General features: G+C 37.5%; 1 protein-coding gene across 5 annotated transcripts in view; it reads right to left on the bottom strand.

The window, feature by feature from the left end:
• CAMK4 (calcium/calmodulin dependent protein kinase IV) overlaps window positions 1-19995 on the bottom strand; it is a 242090-nt gene that overhangs the window by 65800 nt on the left and 156295 nt on the right. For all 5 annotated transcript variants that reach the window (XM_059418352.1, XM_059418353.1, XM_059418354.1 and 2 more), the window contains exon 6: window positions 19542-19614. In XM_059418352.1, the coding sequence (XP_059274335.1) occupies window positions 19542-19614 (73 nt within the window). The remainder of the gene's footprint in view (window positions 1-19541; window positions 19615-19995) is intronic.

Genomic DNA, 19995 nt, shown 5'->3' with positions numbered 1-19995 from the left:
AATTGAATGTCTTCTACCCAATTATTTACTATTGACTCACTTTGGGGATAATTAAATTTTGATGTTACCATCATTCTGGATATTGATAAAGTTACAGAACTAACTGCACCTGGAAGACTTACATCTGTGGAGCTATTATTATTCCCACCTACACTTGTACTAAAAAGAATGGAATATGCATTTGCACATATTCTTAATTTATTGGAGACAGATTTAATTCTTTAATTATAGCATGTAAAGTGATTCTCGTTATGTCAAATATGTAGTTTTCAAGAGCTGAATCAAAGAGTAAAAAAGCACAGGCAAACATAAAGAGGTACACCTGCTACAAAGCACCTGTGTCTTTTAAAAAAAATGTGAATTTTTTCCTGCTATGTGATCTTTAAAATGGATGTACCTCACTTGTCTCGTTTCACTGCTGGCCCTGAATTCTTGCCATGTTAAGGCTTCTGTCTGCTCCTCTGTCTCTGGCTTTGGGTCCAACAGAATCTATAGCAGGTTACTGCAGAGGAAAGCAGACAGCAGAGGACTTAATAGCATAAATTCTGAAGTCATCTTTGGTTTTGCATTCTAGTCCTGATTCTGCCATGAGCCAGCTGTATGATCTTAGAAAAGTTGCTTAAGTTTCTTCATCTGTGAAATTAATTATTTAAGACAGCCTTATAGTTAGGAAGATTAAGGAAAATGATATACATCAAGCTTTTAGCTAAATCTTGGTTCACAGCAAGTACTTAAAAACACATGGTAGTGTTATCTGGTGTTATTATTACTGAGGTAGCCTCATGTGTTCCAATTACATATTCCTCTCAAAATTCTTCAGTTTCCTAGCTAATTCTAGCATAAGCATTTACCTTCTCTACTAAATGGCCTACTATATGGATAAATAGAAGGTATGAACATTGTGAATTGGTTCGTAATAAGGCTCTTTCTCAATGATATTCAACTTAAAATAAGGTGGCATTTCTGGAATTCTGCAGGATCTAAAGCCATTAAACCCTGAGTGTAACTAAGTTTCTATAATAATAACTTCATAGGCAAAAATTAGGAAGATAATTTAAAAGTTATATACATTTTGGATGAGTTCCCACATTCAAAGGTATAGTTCAAAGGATAAATCACACAGATGGTCAGGACCCAGGACACGTTCAACATATTACTCATAAAAAATATGCGTTTCAAGGTTAAAATGTGAGGAGTAGAAATCAGGACTAGAGTGTAAAGCGTATGCCTGAGAAATTTTGTTTGTCAACATGGTATTTTCCCCCATATCTATCAGCATGTCCAGTTCTATGAAATTAGATATCTTTTCCAAAACAGAAAGAAATATGTCATGTATATTTATTTAAATTTTTAAATACATTATATTCTATGAAAAGCGCTCTCCTGGAAAATTGGATTAGCATTATCATTTTGAAAGTAATATGGTTTAAGAGTTTATTGTTTTTATTAATCATATTAATTAATTAATTATATTAATTATTGGTTATTAAATGAATTAGAAGTCCCATCGTCTTTTAGAAACCAGGGTATAAGGCCAGTTCTAAAATACCCCCAGCACTCAAACTGTTGGGATCCTAAGTAAGATTTATAAACAACTGGATTCAAGTCAATGAATATGTATTGTGTTTGTTATGTACTATGACTATAAAGGGGCATACGGGGTTTGTGCATGTGTTTGTAAGGGGGGTACAGGGCAGGGGAAAAGGATGATTAGGTACAGATGAATAAATCATTACTCCTAGCCTCGAGATAAACTACCTCTTTCGGGAGCTTTCGGGAGACAAGGCTTGTGCACAACTAATCGAAATACAGGGTGGTGAACGCTGTACCCCAGTGGTGGAGCATGCATGGGAGTGCAGGGAAGAAACAGATTTGCTGAAATTATGAATTTGCATCTCTCAGGAAAAGAAAAAGATAAAAATAAAAACAAATAAATGCACTTAGCTTCAGAATTTATTAAAGCTGAATGAAGGAGGTGGAAGAACCTTACATTAGGGTTCAGAAGTTCCATAAGAAATGGGCCAGAGAGTCATAGGAACCGAAATAGCTCAAATGTTCCATCTGCTTTGAGCTAGACAGATAAGTGCAAAAAATTATCCAAAGCTCCTAAGGCTGCTTAAGTTAGTAGGCTCTTGTGCAGATTGAAATTTAAAAGACCCAGAGTCCCAAAGGCTGATAAAGAAGACTTGTACACATGCCTGACAATGTGGTCAAACCTAGACTAAGAGTTTTAAGAATTTTGGTTCCACTATTTGTACAACTGTGCAAAAGCCAATTTCTCTGAGCTTCAGTTGGTACACAATTGTAAAATGGGGGAGATGCTATTGCTGCTTTCCTCACAGAAAAAGAGCTGTGGAAACTGCACACACCTGCTCAAGTTATTGACTTTCAAGGATAAAGAACGGATTCTTAGACCTGCAGGCAGAAAAAAACAGACGGTCTCTGAGAAAGGAAATGTAAAGTTGGTGTCAGATTTTTGCAAGACAGGTGTCAGTGCAAGGAGACTACAGAGGAATTCATACTGACTGCTGAGGTTAAAGTCAAGTGTCTTGCAAATATTACAGTTTGTCCTGCAAGTATAAAGTGGCCATAAAAATCATGAAAGGACTCAGAGGATATATTGCTGCTATGCCTTTTTGGAAACAGGAAAAACAAGCAAATAAAAATACCCAAAGAAAACAAACAAAATCCAAACTACTTGAATGAATAAATTCAGCTACATAAAAAACAAAGAGAAAGAAATGTGGTAAAGGGCTGAGAATGGGCACAAAGTCCATCTAAATGTAGAACCCGAACAAACAAATGAAATGCAGAACATAAAGGATATGAACCTTACCAATGTAAAACAGAAACGTGACAAGAAAGAATTCGAAGGCGGAAGTTAATAGAAGAAGTGTATGTATGTTAATTTCCTTATTTTTCTCAGTGGAAAGATAATATATACTGCTTAAGTTTAATCAAACGTAAAATAGAGGTTGAAGGATGTTGTTTAAAGTTATAAAAGGAAAATCAACAGAAGAACTAAAAATATAAATACATACACAAACTCACTAAGCTTACACCAAGATATGGAAGCGATCTAAGTTTCCATCCAGAGGTGGATGGATAAAGAAGATGTGATATATATGTGTTTTTATGTGCATGTGTGTATATAAATAAAATGAAATTCTACTCAGCCATACAATGACTGAGATCTTGCCATTTGTGACAACATGAATGGATGTATTTTGCTAAGTGAAAAAAGTCAGAAAAAGACAAAGACCATATGATTTCACTTACATGAAGGATCTAAAACAAAACAAAACAAAACAAAACACAAACAAACCAGAAACAGAATCATAAATACAGAAAACAAACTGCTGGCTGCCAGAGGAGAGGGGGTTGGTGGGACAGCTGAAATTAGTGAAGGGGATTAATAGATTCAAAGCTCCAGTTATAAAATAAGTCAGTCATGGGGATAAAAGTACAGCAGAGGGCATATGGTCAATAATAATAATGCAGTAAGTTTGAATGGTGACAAAGGACAACTATATTTATCAGGGTAAGCATAGCAAAATGTATAGAATTGTCAAATCAAACAAAGTAATGGCTACCAGAGGGGAGGTGGGAGAGGGATGGGTGAAATAAGTGATGGGGATTAAGGAGGGCACTTGACATGATGAGCACCCAGTATTGTATGGAAGTGTTGAATCACTATATTGTACACCTGAAACTAATATTATACTAAATGTTAACTGACTGGAATTTAAATAAAAACTTAAAAAATGTTTCCAAATCACTACAAAAAATGAAAACTATACAAGGGAGCATAAACAAAGCCAAAGTAGGAAAAAACATGTACTTTATCTATACATCTGTCTATATGATATAGATTACATATAAAAATACATACAGTAAAGATTAAAATTTGAATATATAAAGAGCTCCTACACACTAAGAAAAGAAAAAAATATAAAATTATCATTGTAAAAAGAGCAAAGGATAGAAAAAGGTAAAGAATATGATGACCAACTCACAGAGGATTGAAAATGGATAATAAACCCAAGAAATATTCATGACATCTTCAGTGTTATAATTAGAAAAAGTAAATTCAAAACAATAAATTATTTTTACTACCTATTCTATTCTCCTCTTCCCCCCCACAAAAGGCTGATATTACCCAGGACTGGGTAGGTGCATGTTGGTAAAAAGGCAAAATCATACTACTGACAGGATTGTTGACTGGTAAAGACTTGCAATGTAAGCAGCATCTATTAAATGTATAAAATGAATATAGTCTTTGTCTCACAGAAGCCACTTCTTAGAATGTATCTTAAAAAAATATTTTTACTTGTGTGTAAATACGCCTACAAGGATATTTATGACAATATTATTCATAATTTTTAAAATTGGAAAAAAGTTACATAACTATCTAGAACTAGGATAAATTAATAGAACACACAGTATGAAATAAATTGTCCTGAGGCAATTAAAAGAATGAAAAAGATTCATACACAGTAAAATGTGTTAGACAGAATTATGGCCCCTAAGAAGGCTCCATGCTCTAATCTCCAGCACTATGAACATACTGTATAACACAGCATAAGGAACTTTGCTGATGTAGTTAGGGTTACTCATCACTTTGGCCTTAAAACACAAAGACTATCCTGGATTATCCAGATGGGCCCAGTGTAACTGCATGAGCCTTTAAAAGTGGAAGAGGAAGGCAGAAGAGTAGGTCAAAGAGACTCAAAGCATGAGAAGAATCTGATGTACCACTGCAGGCTTGAAGATGGAGAAATCTAGTGTCAAGGCAACTACAAGGAACTGGATTCTGCCAACAAATTCAATATGCCTGGAAGCAGATTCTTCCACAGAGCCTCCAGAAAGAAATGCAGCTCTGCTGATACCTTCATTTTGGAACTGAGAGAATCTAGTCGTGTCATGCCTAACTTCTGACCTACCAGAACTAGGAGATACATAGGTGTTGTGTCATGCTTTTAAGTTGGTGGTAATTTGTTATGCGGTGATAGCAAACTAATATATAAAAGGAAAGATTTCTAAAACATATTGTTAAGGGAAACAAAATAAGAGAGCAACATGAAAAAAGAAATGTGTCTGAGTATATTGTATATTTGTATTTTTACATGCTGAGATGCCACACACAGTCTCAGCCACAATCATCACTCTTTCTTTTTGATCACTGATCTCTGTTGGAGCTTGTTTTCTACGATATAGCAAGCAGTTTTGAAAGCCTTTGAAAATACTTGTTGTGGGTAATGCTTTGAAGTAGCAGAATTGATTTCCTACATAAAAACCAGGAGAAAAATACAGGAGAAAAGAATAAAAGGAAGAGCACGAGAACACAGAATAAGTGCTACACATTAAAACCCACAAACAAACCCAAACACTTGTCAGTAAATGAGTCTCTGAAAAGCCTGAAAACCAATGACATTCAAATTTTTCCATGTGTCTGAGTTAACCTTTGGATTCCTAATTTACTTTCCCATAGAAACCGTGTTTAGGTTGATTAGATTAAAATCCATGTTAGAAAACTCATGCACAACATACAGATTATGAAGAGTAGGTTGGTGTAGGAGCAATAGGCAGAATGCTAAGAATAACCACTCTATGGAATTAGCCCCATATTTAATATTCTCCCCTGTGAGTGTGAGTGGACTCTATGAATATGATGAGGTAGCATTCCTTTGATTATATTAACTTAAATGTCAAAATGGAGATTATTTGGGTAGGCTTAACTTAATCTCATTGTGCCTTTGAAAAGCAGAGGGTTTCCTCTGGCTAGGAGCAGAAAAGAAAATCAGGGCTTTGAGGCACCCTAGGTGGCTTTGAAGATGGAGAGGCGCCTGTGCCAAGAAATGCAGGCAGCCTTTGGGAGCTCCTGGCTGATGAGCAGTAAGGAAGCAGGGACCTCGTCATACAACCACATTCAAGTGAATTTAGCCAACAACCTGAACAAGCTTGGGAGCAGGTTCCTGCTAGAGCCTATAGGTAAGAGCCCAGATGACAATAAATATTTGGTTTCCACCCTGTGAGACTCTAAGCCAAGAATCCAGTTGAGCCCACTGGACTTCAGACCTACAGACCGATGAGAGAATGAGTTGTTTTAAGCTGTTAAATTTGTGGTAATTTGTTAGTCAGTAATAGAAAACTGATACACTGGGTATTTTGCAGTTAACAAGTAATGGACTAAAGAACATAAACTCTAGGCACACAAGTGCCATATGTCTCTTAAGGACTCCACAGTGGTGGGGGTAAATATATGCTCAAAAAACATTTGTAGTTTGTTTGGTTAGCTGATGAATGAGTGCATCAATAAATAAATGAGTGAAGATGTTTGGTCAGTCAAATCATTTAACACATATTTACAGAATACCCAGTATGAACCAGGAAACATTCCAGACGTTGGTGTGGGGCTTGATCCTAGGACCCCAAGAACATGACCTCAGCCCAAGGCAGATGCTTAACCCACTGAGTCACCCAGGTGTCCCATATATTCCAGTTCCAAACAAGAAATCAAAGTTCCAGGAACTAGAGTTTCTCATACTGGAGGAACAGAAGGTACTGAAGCACCATGAATGAAGACTCATGGAGAGACAGAGAGGATCATAAAGTCAGTAAGGAGCCCTTCCAGGTAGGACTTCCAGGGTCACACATAGAGGGTGGTGAGTCTGATGGGGAGACAGTGGAGGGTTGTGGGGAAATGCTAGGATATGATGTGTGTGCTTTTGTCTTATAAATCAAGACGGATCCTAAATGTTCAAGCAAAGTCCTTTAAATATCACAAAGTGAATGTGAGGAAAACTGATGACGACAGGGATGGCAACACAATACTCTCCAATATGTAGGTGTGTTGTATCAAATTCAGAGTTGAAATTCTTATTATACTTTCAGTTCAACATATACTGCCACATAAAGAAAACAAAGTTAAATGTAACTCACCCTTGTCTATATGCCAAGTTACGTACGAAAACTATTCTTTTTTCCTGGTGGACATCATTTGCCAATATCATTATGCAACTTACATATATCTTTTTTTTTTTTTAAAGATTCATCCATTCACTTGAGAGAGGGGGAGAGAGTAAGTGTGAGCGGGAGGAGAGGAGCGGAGGGAGAGGGACAAGCTAACTCTGCTGAGCGGGGAGCCCGATGTGCGGCTGATTCCATGACCATGAGATCACAACCTGAGCCAAAACCAAGAGCTGGACGCTTAACTAACTGAGCCATCCAAGTGCCCTGCCACTTATATATCTCTGTTAAAACACTTGGATATACAATTAATAAAATCTGACTTTTGATTATTTTTAAGTGTGCAGTGTATAGATAAGTAGTTCTTTGTTTAACCTACCAACTGCTTATAACATAGTAGGCAGAGCCCTGACATTTCAGAAAAATTTTACAGACTGATAATATATACGGAAGTATTTCCTTGAAAAAAAAAAAAAAATGAGATCAGGCTCTGTAAACTTTAAGCAAAATAATCTGAAGAAAACACCAAGATTCAAAAACCATAGATTAATGTTAAATATACAGCATGTGAAATACATTAGAATTTATACCATACTTCTCTCATGAGCTAAAAATAAAGAGGATATAGCACAGAGGGAGCTTAAATTGCATTTACAAAAGGTAGAACGATAAAGTGGGACACTGGAATGAGGAAGGTATTCTTGTCCTAGGTCAAAAGAACATTTTGAAACCGCTAAGAGTTACTGAAAATTTCTTTAAAGTAGGCAAAAAAAGTTAAGAAGAATTGTTCAGGTGTCCAACACTGCATCTATTGCAATGGTGTTTACATTACTTTGAACCTTTTGATGGCGGTGATTCTTTGGAATTTAGAAGGTAAAGAGAGGTGAGAATAAAAGGAAGGAGGAAGGGAGAGGTTGAAAGTGAGAGAGAAAGAAAAACAGATTAAGGGGAAGCTTCCACTTAGACGGACTGGAAATTGTGTGCAAGTATTTTTCTTTTCTGTTGTTATAATATCTAGGTCTCCAACTGGCATTTGGTATGTTGGAGCAAGTGCTACAGATAAATGCTTGTGTCCCCTGGAATTCAAATGGTGAAGTCTTAATCTTCCGTGTGATGGTATTTGGAGGTGAAGACTTTGAAGGTAATTATACCTAAGGTCTTGAGGGTGGAGTCCTATGATGGGATTAGTGCCTTTACAAGAAGATAAAGAGACCAGAGCTCACTTTCTTCCTCACGTGAGGAGACAGTAAGGAGACAGTAGTCTGAAACCAGGAACAGAGCCCTCACCAAAAATCTGACTGTGCTGGCACCCTGATCTGGAATTTCCAGCCTCCAGAACTGTGAGAAATAAATGTTTATTATTTAAGCCACTTCAATCTACGGTATCCTGTTACAGCAGTCAGAAGAGGTTGACATAGCCAGGACTACTCAACACTTAGAAAGAATGGCCTTGTGCAGAATGAAAGTCGTATTCCCATTGTCCTCATTAAGAAATTCTGCATCTTAATTAAAGTGAGTAAACTGGACTTTTGTAAACATTCCTTACTCAGGAGCTAAACACTTGAGATGGGATAGAAAACAGTGATTAAAATAAGAAAACCAAATTAGCCTTCTATTTCTATGAACAGTTTAACGTACATAGGCTATGATTTAGGCCTATGCCTATATGTTAATTTGACATCTTCACCGAATTATGTATTTCCCACTTATTAGGCAGGTAAAAATATTTTGTAAAAATTTTGCAGAATTTGTTTCTGAATTATTTAATAATAATGAAATCAAAATTCTATGCTCAAAGGCTGAAATTAACAGAATATTGTAATACTGCCTGAATGTAATCCTTCTAGACATTAAAAAATATATATATTCAACCTATTTAAGAGAATTGTTCATGTTTTTCAGAACTCCTTCTGAATTGGCCATTCCCAAAATAAAAATTCATTTTTATGGGTCAAAGACATTGTAAGTAGTAGATTCACACTGCACCATATAATAAAGTAGGACTTCACTCCCTCAAGACAGGGAATACTTTAAGTTTGGGCAGAGAACTACTATCAGAGAGCAAGGAAATAAATTTCATGTTCCCACCGCCATCCTCCAATAAACAATGTAAGAATAACATAAAAATAGCTAACTAGAGTCTAACCTTAGTTTTTCTACCACCCTTGGAGAGAAGCACATTTACAAAGAAAAGATCTCTGTTCACCTTCAAAGCACAATACTTTGATATTTTCCACACAATCATTCTTTCTTAAAAGGGAATCACTGTCAAAGGAATCTTTCCAGCCGTGAGTCCTTCCCTTGTAGCCCATAGTAGGTAGAGGCTGTCGCACATAAATTATATCGATGTAAAGAAGAGACTGTCCTCTTAGAGACCCCATTGTGGGTGGCAGAATTCTTTGCTCAGCTTTTTTTCTGAATTTCAGCTTTTCAGAGCATTGAGTATCAGAGGAACAGAATACATATATGTGCAATACAGTGTCGCAGGGATGGAAAATAGGCCAAGTTACAGATTAGAGTAAGGTTTGTTTAAAATAAAAAAGGTATTGTGACTATATGCTAATATCCTTCCTCTCATGGGCTGCTTATACACACCTGCTTGGCATAAACACTTCTAAACACAATTAAAACTTGTTATCTTACTTAAAACTGTATTTGCTTATAGCTTGAATTCCCATCTTTCTCTTTCTCTTTATTCTCATTAGTCTTCACAGGTAATCTACAGAGACAGAAACGGTACCTGCCTTTCCTGACCTCAAAAGGATACTGTGAGTCCTTCTCAATTATTACACTGTATCCTTTTTTGTGCTTTTTTTGGATACTGCCATTATTAACTAGACAATATTTCCCACCCTTACTGGAGATTATCCAATTCTCCTGCTCCAGAGTCCATGAAACTGTGAATCTCAACAGAAAACTGCCAGAATAGCTACGAATCAATCGGTAAAGACTATCATCTGAGGTTGTCAACCATGAATCAGACGTCATGTCTATGACACTTCAATGGGCTTTTGCAATAGTGAAAAGATTCATCTCAATCCTAAGAAGAAAGATAACTTAGATGTTATTTTTTAAAAATCCACTTTGCCTTGGGGCCCCTGGTGACTCAGTTGGTTAAGTGTCTGCCTTCAGCTCAGGTCCTGATCCGGGATCCTGGGATTGGGCCCTGCCCCCACCCATTCCCTCCTCTCACTCCCTGCTCAGCAGGGAGCCTGCTTCTCCTTCTCCCTCTGCTGCTCCCCCTGCTTGTGTGTGGGGGCTCTCTCTCTCTGCTAAATAAATAAAATCTTTTTAAAAATCCTCTCTGCCTTGTTAATTCTTCTAGACAGGGACTGTGTCTCATATTTACTTTCTATCGCTCTCCTGAAGACCTACAATGTGTGCTGTGTGTCGTGAACACAATCACCCTGCTCTTAAGGCTTTGGTTAGTCTCTTAAAATGTTTGTTATTTTTGCTTTTGTTGTTCTGTTCATCATTAGTTCTCAGCGAGCGGAGAGGGAAATAGGAAAGGAAGAAACACAGGTCATTAGAGGAGTTTGAGACTGGTTGGAAGAAAGTGGAATAAAATCTCAGGGAGCAAGTGTGCAGAGGCGAGAAGAGAGTGTTAATGAAAGGGAGAGAGTTTTATGAGAAGTTCTTATCAAACCTCTCAATTGCTCTGCTGCATGCTCCCAGTTCTAGATTATTTTTCATCATCTCCACGTCTTTACATATGTAACATTCACTAATATTGATCAAGAAGATTCAAGGGGAATTCTGGGCTTAGTTGGTAGCACATTTCATTTGTATAATCGCAAACCATGTCCCTTCAGATGTTTTTCATCTCTTGACTTGAATTTGCTGTATGTTTATAACTGGCCTCCCTGCTTTTGGGCTTCATGCTGCCATCAGGAAGATCCAGTAGCAAAAGTCCCTCACATCTCTTCATCCGCAAAGTCATGTGAACCTCTTTTGAAAGTCATGTAAACCCCTCAGGATGGGCTCTCCACTTCTCTCAAGCCCCAGTTCTCGCCATAGTCAAAGACCAGCTGTTCATGTCTTTGCACATTTAGTCTTATGTTCCCTAAAAAGCTGCAGGAGAAAAGGAGTTTTTCTGGAATTGTTTCTTTCATACTGGCTATCTATTAAACGATATATTTTTTTAAAACCCAACTCAGATGTAACTTCCTCTGGCAAGATTTTTCTGACTCAGTTTCTCTCTAGATATATTAAATAACTTTCACTTTCTCTAATCTGCAAAATATAGCAACAGATGCGCATAAGTCATTTTATAGCCTTGTGCTGTTAGGTCCGTAATCAAAGGAGCGAGACTGATAAAAAGTGAAGGTCAAGCAAAGCTTTATTTTGCGCCAAGCATCGAGAATCAAACCAACCCGTCAGGGTCACCTCTTATAGAGAGGGTGATCCCTCCCTGCCTTACCGACTAACTTTTAAAGAGCAAAGGCCATGTGATTGAGCCTGGCCACACACAGGTGGCCAATGAGATTGTAACACACAGAGAAAGCTGCACAGTCACGCTAGGTCACACACAAGTGGCCAATTAAATCATAATTTACCCTATAGTAAATATTTGAACTAGACTATCACCTTGGTCAGCACCGGCACCCAAAAGGCAGGGCTGACGACTCCTTAGTAGCTAGGGAGACAGTATGCATGCCCCACTGGATGTCTCCACCTGGCCTGACCCGCCCTTGTATTTGGGGTTTGTTACCTGGGACTGGTTTCCGGGATTTGCTTTTAAGTAAGTCCCCTGGGAGGGGCTCAGGGTCAGTTTAAGTTTTACTACATAAACAACAAAATCACTATTTAACCGGATGGAATCACTTTAGCTAAATAGGCCCTTACAGTGCTTATATGTCTATCTGCCTCATAAACTAGTAAGCTTCTTAATATATATTCCTAGAATTGTGATTTTCCCAGAACTTGAGAGAGAAAGCTACTTAGATGGAATCTGACACAATTATGATATCATTATCACTGCTGATAATGATGTACAGAAACATCTAATAAGAAAGATACTCTCCCTCCTAGGAATTATTTCTAGATTTCCCAGTTTCCTAATAGTGAGCTATAATATTCATAATATAGATTATTTTTGTTACAAACCTTTTCCTGATAAAATATCATAAAAAAAATAAATAAAATGCTCTGAACAACTACTCTGCTTTATTCTGTGTTTATAAATCAAAATATTAGAACATTAACAGAACTATCTGTTATTTATTTTCTAATAATTGTGGTCTCTCAATTTTTAGTAAGAATGTATAACTACTTTTATTTTTACTGGTAAAGTTATCATTATAATGTTTCAGCACTTTGAGCCTTACATTAAAATCCATCCCCCAGAGATCAGTGTTCAGATATGAATAACAAGAGGAAAAGTCCTCCCCAGAAAGAAATGGAAATAGCATCGCAACTGGTAGATTTAAAACAAATTACAAAGAACCTCACATTTTCTGTTCCAGTGCCTCATTGCTTAATTGAACTCTCAGAATCTTTTCACTGACAATAAGTGAACCCAAGCGGGAACAATATTCACAAAAACAAAGAACAGGTATCAGAAGCAAGCTTGCTACTGCTAATAACCTTAAACCTCATGATTTAGCAGTGTGTGGGTGTGTGTTTGATATTCAGTGAAATTCAGTTTTTAGAAATTTGTGGGATGAGAATCTTTTTATGCCCTATGTGTTATGTTTGGATGGATGGAAAATTATACAACTTGCTCTGACCACAGAATTGGTATTAGTGTATACTCAAAAGTTTATTCAAGAAGTTCAGTATCTTACAGCTTCAAATAACAAGTTATACAATTTTTTTAAAAGATTTTATTTATTTATTTGACAGAGATCACAAGGAGGCAGAGAGGCAGGCAGAGAGAAGAGAGAGAGAGGAGGAAGCAGGCTCTCTGCTGCACAGAGAGCCCGATGTGGGGCTGGATCGCAGGACCCTGGGATCATGACCTGAGCCAAAGGCAGAGGATTTAACCCACTGAGCCACACAGGCGCCCCTAGGTTATACAATTTAAAGTGGCAAAAATACTGAGAAACTTATTATCCTCTAAGAGGTATCAAGCAGGAGGAGAATTCTAATGGTGTGTACTTTTTTCTCTGCTTTTTTCAACACAGTTATATTTTCCTTATTAAGCACAAGTCAGAAAAAGCAGTTTTCTGCATCATATGCAGACATGACTATGCCTGTGAAAAAGAGAGATGACCTTTCCTTCCTTGAGTCTCCTTTTACTGAGAAGTTTCCCCAGAACCCACAGGCAGACTGCCCATCAGAGCTCACTGATGAGGATCAGGTCATATGCCCTTGCCTGGCCTCAAGGGAGGCCAGGAAAAAATGTTCTGACATCTTCCATCTTTATAAAGGTACAATGACTCTGCCAACAGAATAAGAAGTCAGGTGGAAGATGGTTTAAATGTATCAAATAATACAAAGTTGATAATCAAGCATAGTACTCAGTATTAAATATAGACAGTAATTTATTTCAATACTGTTGTACTTATTTTGATTTCATTGACTTCTAGAACCATTTAATGCACATTAGTAAAGACAACGTTTTAGATGACTATGAATAGCAATAGGAACTTGGAAAACTTAGTTTTGTTTTCAAATAAATTCCTGTAGCATTTATTGTTATTAGCTCTCAACAGTAAATCACCCTTCTACAGTCTACTTTCTGAAGCTGAGACTTGAATTAGAAGCTCTACTTTTCCTTCTCCTGCTGGCTTCCTGTTTGGCTCTGCAATTAGAGGGCACTAGGGAGAGAGTGGAAGGCTGGAAGAGCACAAAGGGACTTCCTCAGTCCTATTTGCTTTCTGTGCCTGTATTTCTGCTTGTTATTCCCATGTACCCTAAAGACACGTTTTCACCCTGCCATGCAGAGCATTCTGGTAGCAGCTGCTGATTGCAGCTTTTCCAATGCTCACCAGCATTGGAACCAGCCGGTGTTTGTTTTCAGCAACACCAGCACTAGCTGGCTAGACTTAAGGTTTAAGTGCCAGCTTTGGGGGCAATTCCTTTGGGTCAGAGACTAGAAACCAGCACCAGTCAAGCAGTAAGCCTTCATCACACCTCCTTTACATGTCTAAGTTTTAATCGTCTCCCACTCTGTTTTGTTCCCCTCAGTCTGAGGGGAGGCTGCTTCCCACAGGTGCTGCCTCCACGGTACCTTAGTTTAGTACTCCCCTTTGGCCTTTCCAGTTCTTCAGTATCTAGTCATCAATTCTTTATCAATTCTTTAATACAGTAAATCTATTCTTTTTTAAGGGAGGTTACAGGTTTTAAAATTTTTTTATCTAAAGAACCCTGTATTATTTCATCTTTTCTTACGTCCTTATAATCATGTCCACATCCTGTTTTACTTCAACATTGAGATGCCATATTGGTTTCCATAACTTTCAAGGGTGGGATGTTTTTGTTTGCATCTCTTCACCCCCGTTATCACAATCTTTAAAAAAAAAATTCTAACCCCAAATCTATGTGCTAGGGTAGCAGACATATTTAAGTTCTTTAACCATTTTCTTCTATTAAATTTCCTTCTATTAAATTTAATATATACCCTATATGTACGTTTCTCTAAGTTCTCAAGTCATGACTTTGAAATTAAGACATACCTAAAAAGCTATGGCTAGCAAAAGATGGAAAATGGCGTCAAGAGTGGAGAAAAAAAGGGAGACAGTGATTTTTTTGGAAACAGAGGAACAGTAGGATATCGGGGGGGACAAGAAAAGGACAAGCAGTGGTAGCAACAGTAAGAGATGTCGGTGGTGATGGAATATGACCCTGGTTATTTTTTTAACTAAATGGAAAAGGAAGGCTATAAGGTTTGGCATTGTGCTTTATGACAGATGAGGACATGATGACCCTTCCAGAATGTCCAGATTGACCTAGACCATCTAATTTGGGACTACCTGGAACTCATTTCAGGAAGATAGAACACTCAAGAAAGCTTAATGATCTGCCCTCAAAGACTAACTGGATGAATTCAAACTCAAAGAGGGAAACATCTTTCAAATTCACTTTAAAAGCTTTCAAAAATTTTATTTAAAGCTAAAAAGCAGAAGGAGCAAGATTATAGTCAGACAAATACTGTGAAATATTTGGGGCAAGAATTAGGGTGAAGTGGGGAGGAAGAGAAGGATTGCCAGATTTGTTACCTAAGGGGTATAATTATCCCCACAACATATTTCCCAAGAACTTTTCAATCTTTAAGCTTTCTGCCTCTCTGCTTTCAAAAGCCAGCCTAGATATAGTCTTCTAAGTGTGTGATGCAGAGGAAATGTGAGATGTATCACTGATTACTTTGAGTTCCCAACTGTCCTATTTTTATAGCTATCTATAGCTATGTAGTTGACAATAAACTATTTCATAAATGTCAGCCACTTCCCACAAGTTTTAAATTGCTTGCTTCCTACCTGTGGAAACACTTAAGGAACTGACTTTAATTTTTTTTTCTAAGTTGATTTTTTTTCTAAGTTAATCCCTAATTGTAGCATTCAGAGAAATGTGATTTTTATAAAACTTTTTCAAAGAGTGACTTTAAAGAATGTGCTAATTTATTTTTTTGCTCTTACTTCTCTTTTTTTTGTTGTTATTAAGTTTTTCTTTCTTTAATTCCAGTTTGTTAACATATAGTGTAATATTAGTTTCAGGTGTACAATGTAGTGATTCAATACTTCCATATACCCGGTGCTCCTCACAGCAAGTGAATTCTTAATCCCCTTCACCTGTGGCCCCCATGGGCCCACCCTCTTCTGGTAACCATCAGTTTGTCCTCTATAGTTAAGAGTCTGTTTCTCAGTTTGCTTCTCTCTCTCTTTGTTCCCTTTGTTTGGTAACCTACTTATTAAACTGAAACTTTCTTAGTAGGTAGAATAACAATTTTTGTTTGTTTGTTTTAAACTGAGGATTAGCAGTAGACTAATCAAGCCATCTCTGCAAATCTGGAATAGAGTTGAGGTCTAGTCCCTCCTTTTTTGGTAGGGTACCCCTATCTGGAGCATCCCTGTTGGGCAACCTTTTTATTCCTTAATTGTTATAACTCCAATAGGTGGAAAAGTCTGATGCTGAGAGCATTCATTTCTCAGTCACTGAATGAGAACAGACTTCTGTCAGTCAGCTACCTGAGGTATCACTAAACTGAAGCATGCCCACTGTGATAAGCCAAAAGAATCAAAAGCTGACCTAAATGAATGGAGGCAACCAGAAAGAGCATATTGAAGAAGGTGTGTTTTGAATAACAGGAAAAGAATTAAGTGATAGTAGGAGAGCAGAAAAGAATCTCATGAATGGGATCAAGTTATAAAGCTTTGTTTCATATGAAATGAATAGAAAAATGATAGTAAGGATGTTTCACCAAATGTATCAGTTTCTAGAAAGGCAAAATGGAATAGTGACTTCCTATTTTGATAAATTTTCAGTTACTTTTTTGGTAACTAGTTACTGAGCGGTGACTGTTGTCAATTGTTTTTGATTTTAGTATTTAGCTGAGGAGTAGACACCTACTTATAAATTTGCAACATCTAATATATCTCTACATGCATGTGTGGAGTCTGAAGTTGCTTGTCCTTTTCCCTCTCTTTTGAATATTGCTCTGACTTCCAGGCTTCATCTTATTTAGTCTTTTCGACAACTCTGTTAGGTTGAATATTATGCCCGTTTTCCATGAGGAAACTGAGGCTCAGAAGTGTTTAGTGATTGGGGCCAAGCTCACATCTAGAAACTGAACCCAGTTCTGTCTGAATCCCAAAGTACTCTTAGCTGTCATACTAGCTGCCCGCCTGATTTGGGTAAAGTGATGGTGGGCCACTGCAAGCATGTTTGCTTAACTAGATAATCTACTGCATGTGGTAATGAGGAATGAAGTTTTTAAATGGGTATTTAAGAAAGACGGAAAACTGCCATTACGGAACTCAGAAGGGACAAGGTGAAAACAGGGACTGCAAAAGAGAATTCTAGACCTATTTTTAAGGACAGGAACAGGAAGCAACTAGAAATGGTTTGGTTTGGTTGGGTTGGTTGGTTTTGTTTAAGAAAGCCCAACAGGAGCAGTCACAGCATGGTAGGGAGCAGGTCTAAGTTCATGGGCAGTAGAAGGAAGGCCCAGCTGAAGTTAAGAAGGTGAATGTGAGGGGAGAAAGTCACGGAAGAGTTAAAAAATCATTGCCAAATTGACAAGCTTAGGAAACCGGGGACGGTAACTATACTGTATTTGATGAAAAATCTGAAATGGAGTGGTTATTTTGGGTATGGTAAGAGGATGAATTTGAAATTCAATACTCAGATAATCAGGAGCTGCATTGTGTACTTAAGAGTAAAATTCCAAGGCAGCCTCTCTGCTTAGCTCCAACCCCAATTCAAACTTTTTATGCCCCACTACAGCAAAAAGACCAAACCACTTTTACAGGAAGGAATAATTTGGAAAGACTAGGCTATAAAGCCAATTGAACTTGGTCTACACCAAGCTCAATTGTGGATTTCCTTAGACCACAGGTCTGCTATCTCTAGCCATCTTACGCAGATTGCAAAAACTGTTTCCTTTCCATCAATGATATATAGGCTAGTTAAATGTCAGAGTCCCGCCCTCTTTTCTTCCTTCTCTCCCTCCCTTCCTTCTTCCCTCCCTCCTGTTTTGATTGGGGGTAAAATTCATAGGACATATGCTTTGGTCACTTGTGGCTGGTTTCTCAAGATATTGAATGATGATTTTAGTTATATAATTGACTCCAAACAAAAGAATATAGTTCAATTCTGGATATATTTTATAGATTTGTCTCTTTTTAAAAAAACTTTTTGGGGCACCTGGGTGGCTCAGTGATTTGAGCCGATGCCTTCTCAGGTCACAATCTCAGGGTCCTGGGATCGAGTTCTGAAACGGGCTCTCTGCTCAGCAGGGAATCTGCTTCCCTCTCACTCTCTCTGCCTGCCTCTCTGCTTACGTGTCATCTCTGTCAAATAAATAAATAAAATCTTAAAAAAAAACCCACAACTTTTTAAAAAAGTTTGTTTATTTATTTATTTATTTATTTATTTATTTATTTATTTATTTGACAGAGATGACACGTAGGCAGAGAGCCAGGCAGAGAGAGGGAAAAACAGGCTCCCCACTGAGCAGAGAGCCTGATGCCAGGCTTGATCCCAGGACCCTGAGATCACGACCTGAGCTGAAGGCAGAGGCTTAACCCACTAAGCCACCCAGGCACCCCGAGATTTGTCTCTTTAACACAGATAAACATTTCCCCTTGGGCTTCACCCCATTTGTTCAAAGAATGATTTGTTCTGACTTTATATTCAATGAATGAATCACCAAAGTGTTCCAGCACATATTAGACACCATTAAATAGATGGGAAGGTTTTTACCAGTGGAGCCTGTTTTATCTAGGCAAACTTTTCCTTATTAATTCAATCCAACAAGTGCCTCAAAATTACATTTTTGTGTAAATGTGGGTGGATAGTTTCCATCATTAACTTATAAAACTTCATTCTCCTTAAAAACATGAACTTATATTTCTTCCCTAAAAAAATAAAATTGTCAGAATTTTTCACTTGAATTCCCGTATTTCTTGTCTTGAAAGAAAAATCAAGAACCTCTGTGCTCCCAGATCTATATTTATCACATTCTACTTTCCTCCAATTCCCTACCAAACAACAAAAACAATAGAAAAACGAACTCAAGAAATGGAAAGAATGAGAGAAGAATGACTATAAGCCCCAAAGTCTGACTTGATTTCATAATAATGGGAAATTATTTTAACAGACTTATGGCATTATATAGGAGGACTGCATCTTTCAGTGTGTGAGCAATCAAGAGAAAAGATAAATGTATTCAATGTACTGTCTACAAAGCATTTTTTTAAAGATTTTATTTTTCAGTAATCTCTTCACCCAACGAGGGGCTCACACCCACAAACCAAGATCAAGAGCTGCACCAAATGAGCTAGCCAGGCACCCCTGTATGCTAAACTATTTATGTGCAGTATCTCATTTAATCCTTACAATCAACCGTATGAGTAGGGTTACTATTCACACTTTACAAATGAGGAAACACTAAACTTAGTTAAATAATTTGGCTAGGGTATGAGGTACAGTTTAATTCAAACTAATCCCTGAATAAAGGCAGTGTCTGAGTTTTAAACCAACGACTGTGCAATATCCTGCCTATGTTACTATACCCGTCATGTTGTGTAGTCTGGGATATATGGGTAGTGTAGTAGTGTGGGTAAGCCTATTTGCTAGTTTTCTGTCTTGTCACCAACTTCCTTGAGTTAGAAAGTTATATTTCCTCAGAAAATAGTTCTTGAAGATGAGATTTTTTTTTCTCCCTTTGCAGCAGAATCTAATCCTCTGGGTTGATGAGAACAATCTGACAGCTCATGTGGAGGCTGGTATCACAGGACAGGAGTTGGAAAGACAGGTAGGTTATTTCCTTTAATTAAGATTTGCAAAGCATTTCTTACTGTTTTGCTGTAAATGCTATGGCTGGTTACAGACATGCACTTGTTAAGGGACGATTCTGTGCAAAGAAAAGATTACCAAGCATTACACTACTGCTGTCAATTCATACTTACGGCAACTGCCTCCAGGATTTGTTTAACAGCATCTGCAGCATCTCGTTCACTATAATACCCCTTCTCCACAATCCTAAAAAGAAAACCAGGAAATGCTTCTCAGACACATGGGTTCAGGGGAGTGGATTTTTTTTTTTTAAAGAAGTTAACTGAATTAACGTTAAGGAAGATGCATCTGAACAATTGCAACATGTCAGCGTAACACCAGGGGAAACATTTCCATAAATTGATACTTTAGCAATCTTGGGTCTCTTTAGGAAAATGAAACACATTTATTTTGCCTAGGCTTGAACTGTCCATCCTGTCTGAGGACAAGAGAAAAAAAAATCTTTTTAAACTCTGTATTGAGAATCATGTTAAATATATACCAAGTAGACAACACACCATGAAACATCCCTTGTAATTTTCACACAGCTTCAATTAACTCATGGCCAGTGTTGTTTTATCTATCCAA

This window comes from Mustela nigripes, chromosome 12 (assembly GCF_022355385.1).
Source record: "Mustela nigripes isolate SB6536 chromosome 12, MUSNIG.SB6536, whole genome shotgun sequence".
Taxonomy (NCBI): domain Eukaryota; kingdom Metazoa; phylum Chordata; class Mammalia; order Carnivora; family Mustelidae; genus Mustela; species Mustela nigripes.
This window is presented reverse-complemented; position numbering and strand designations above follow the sequence as displayed.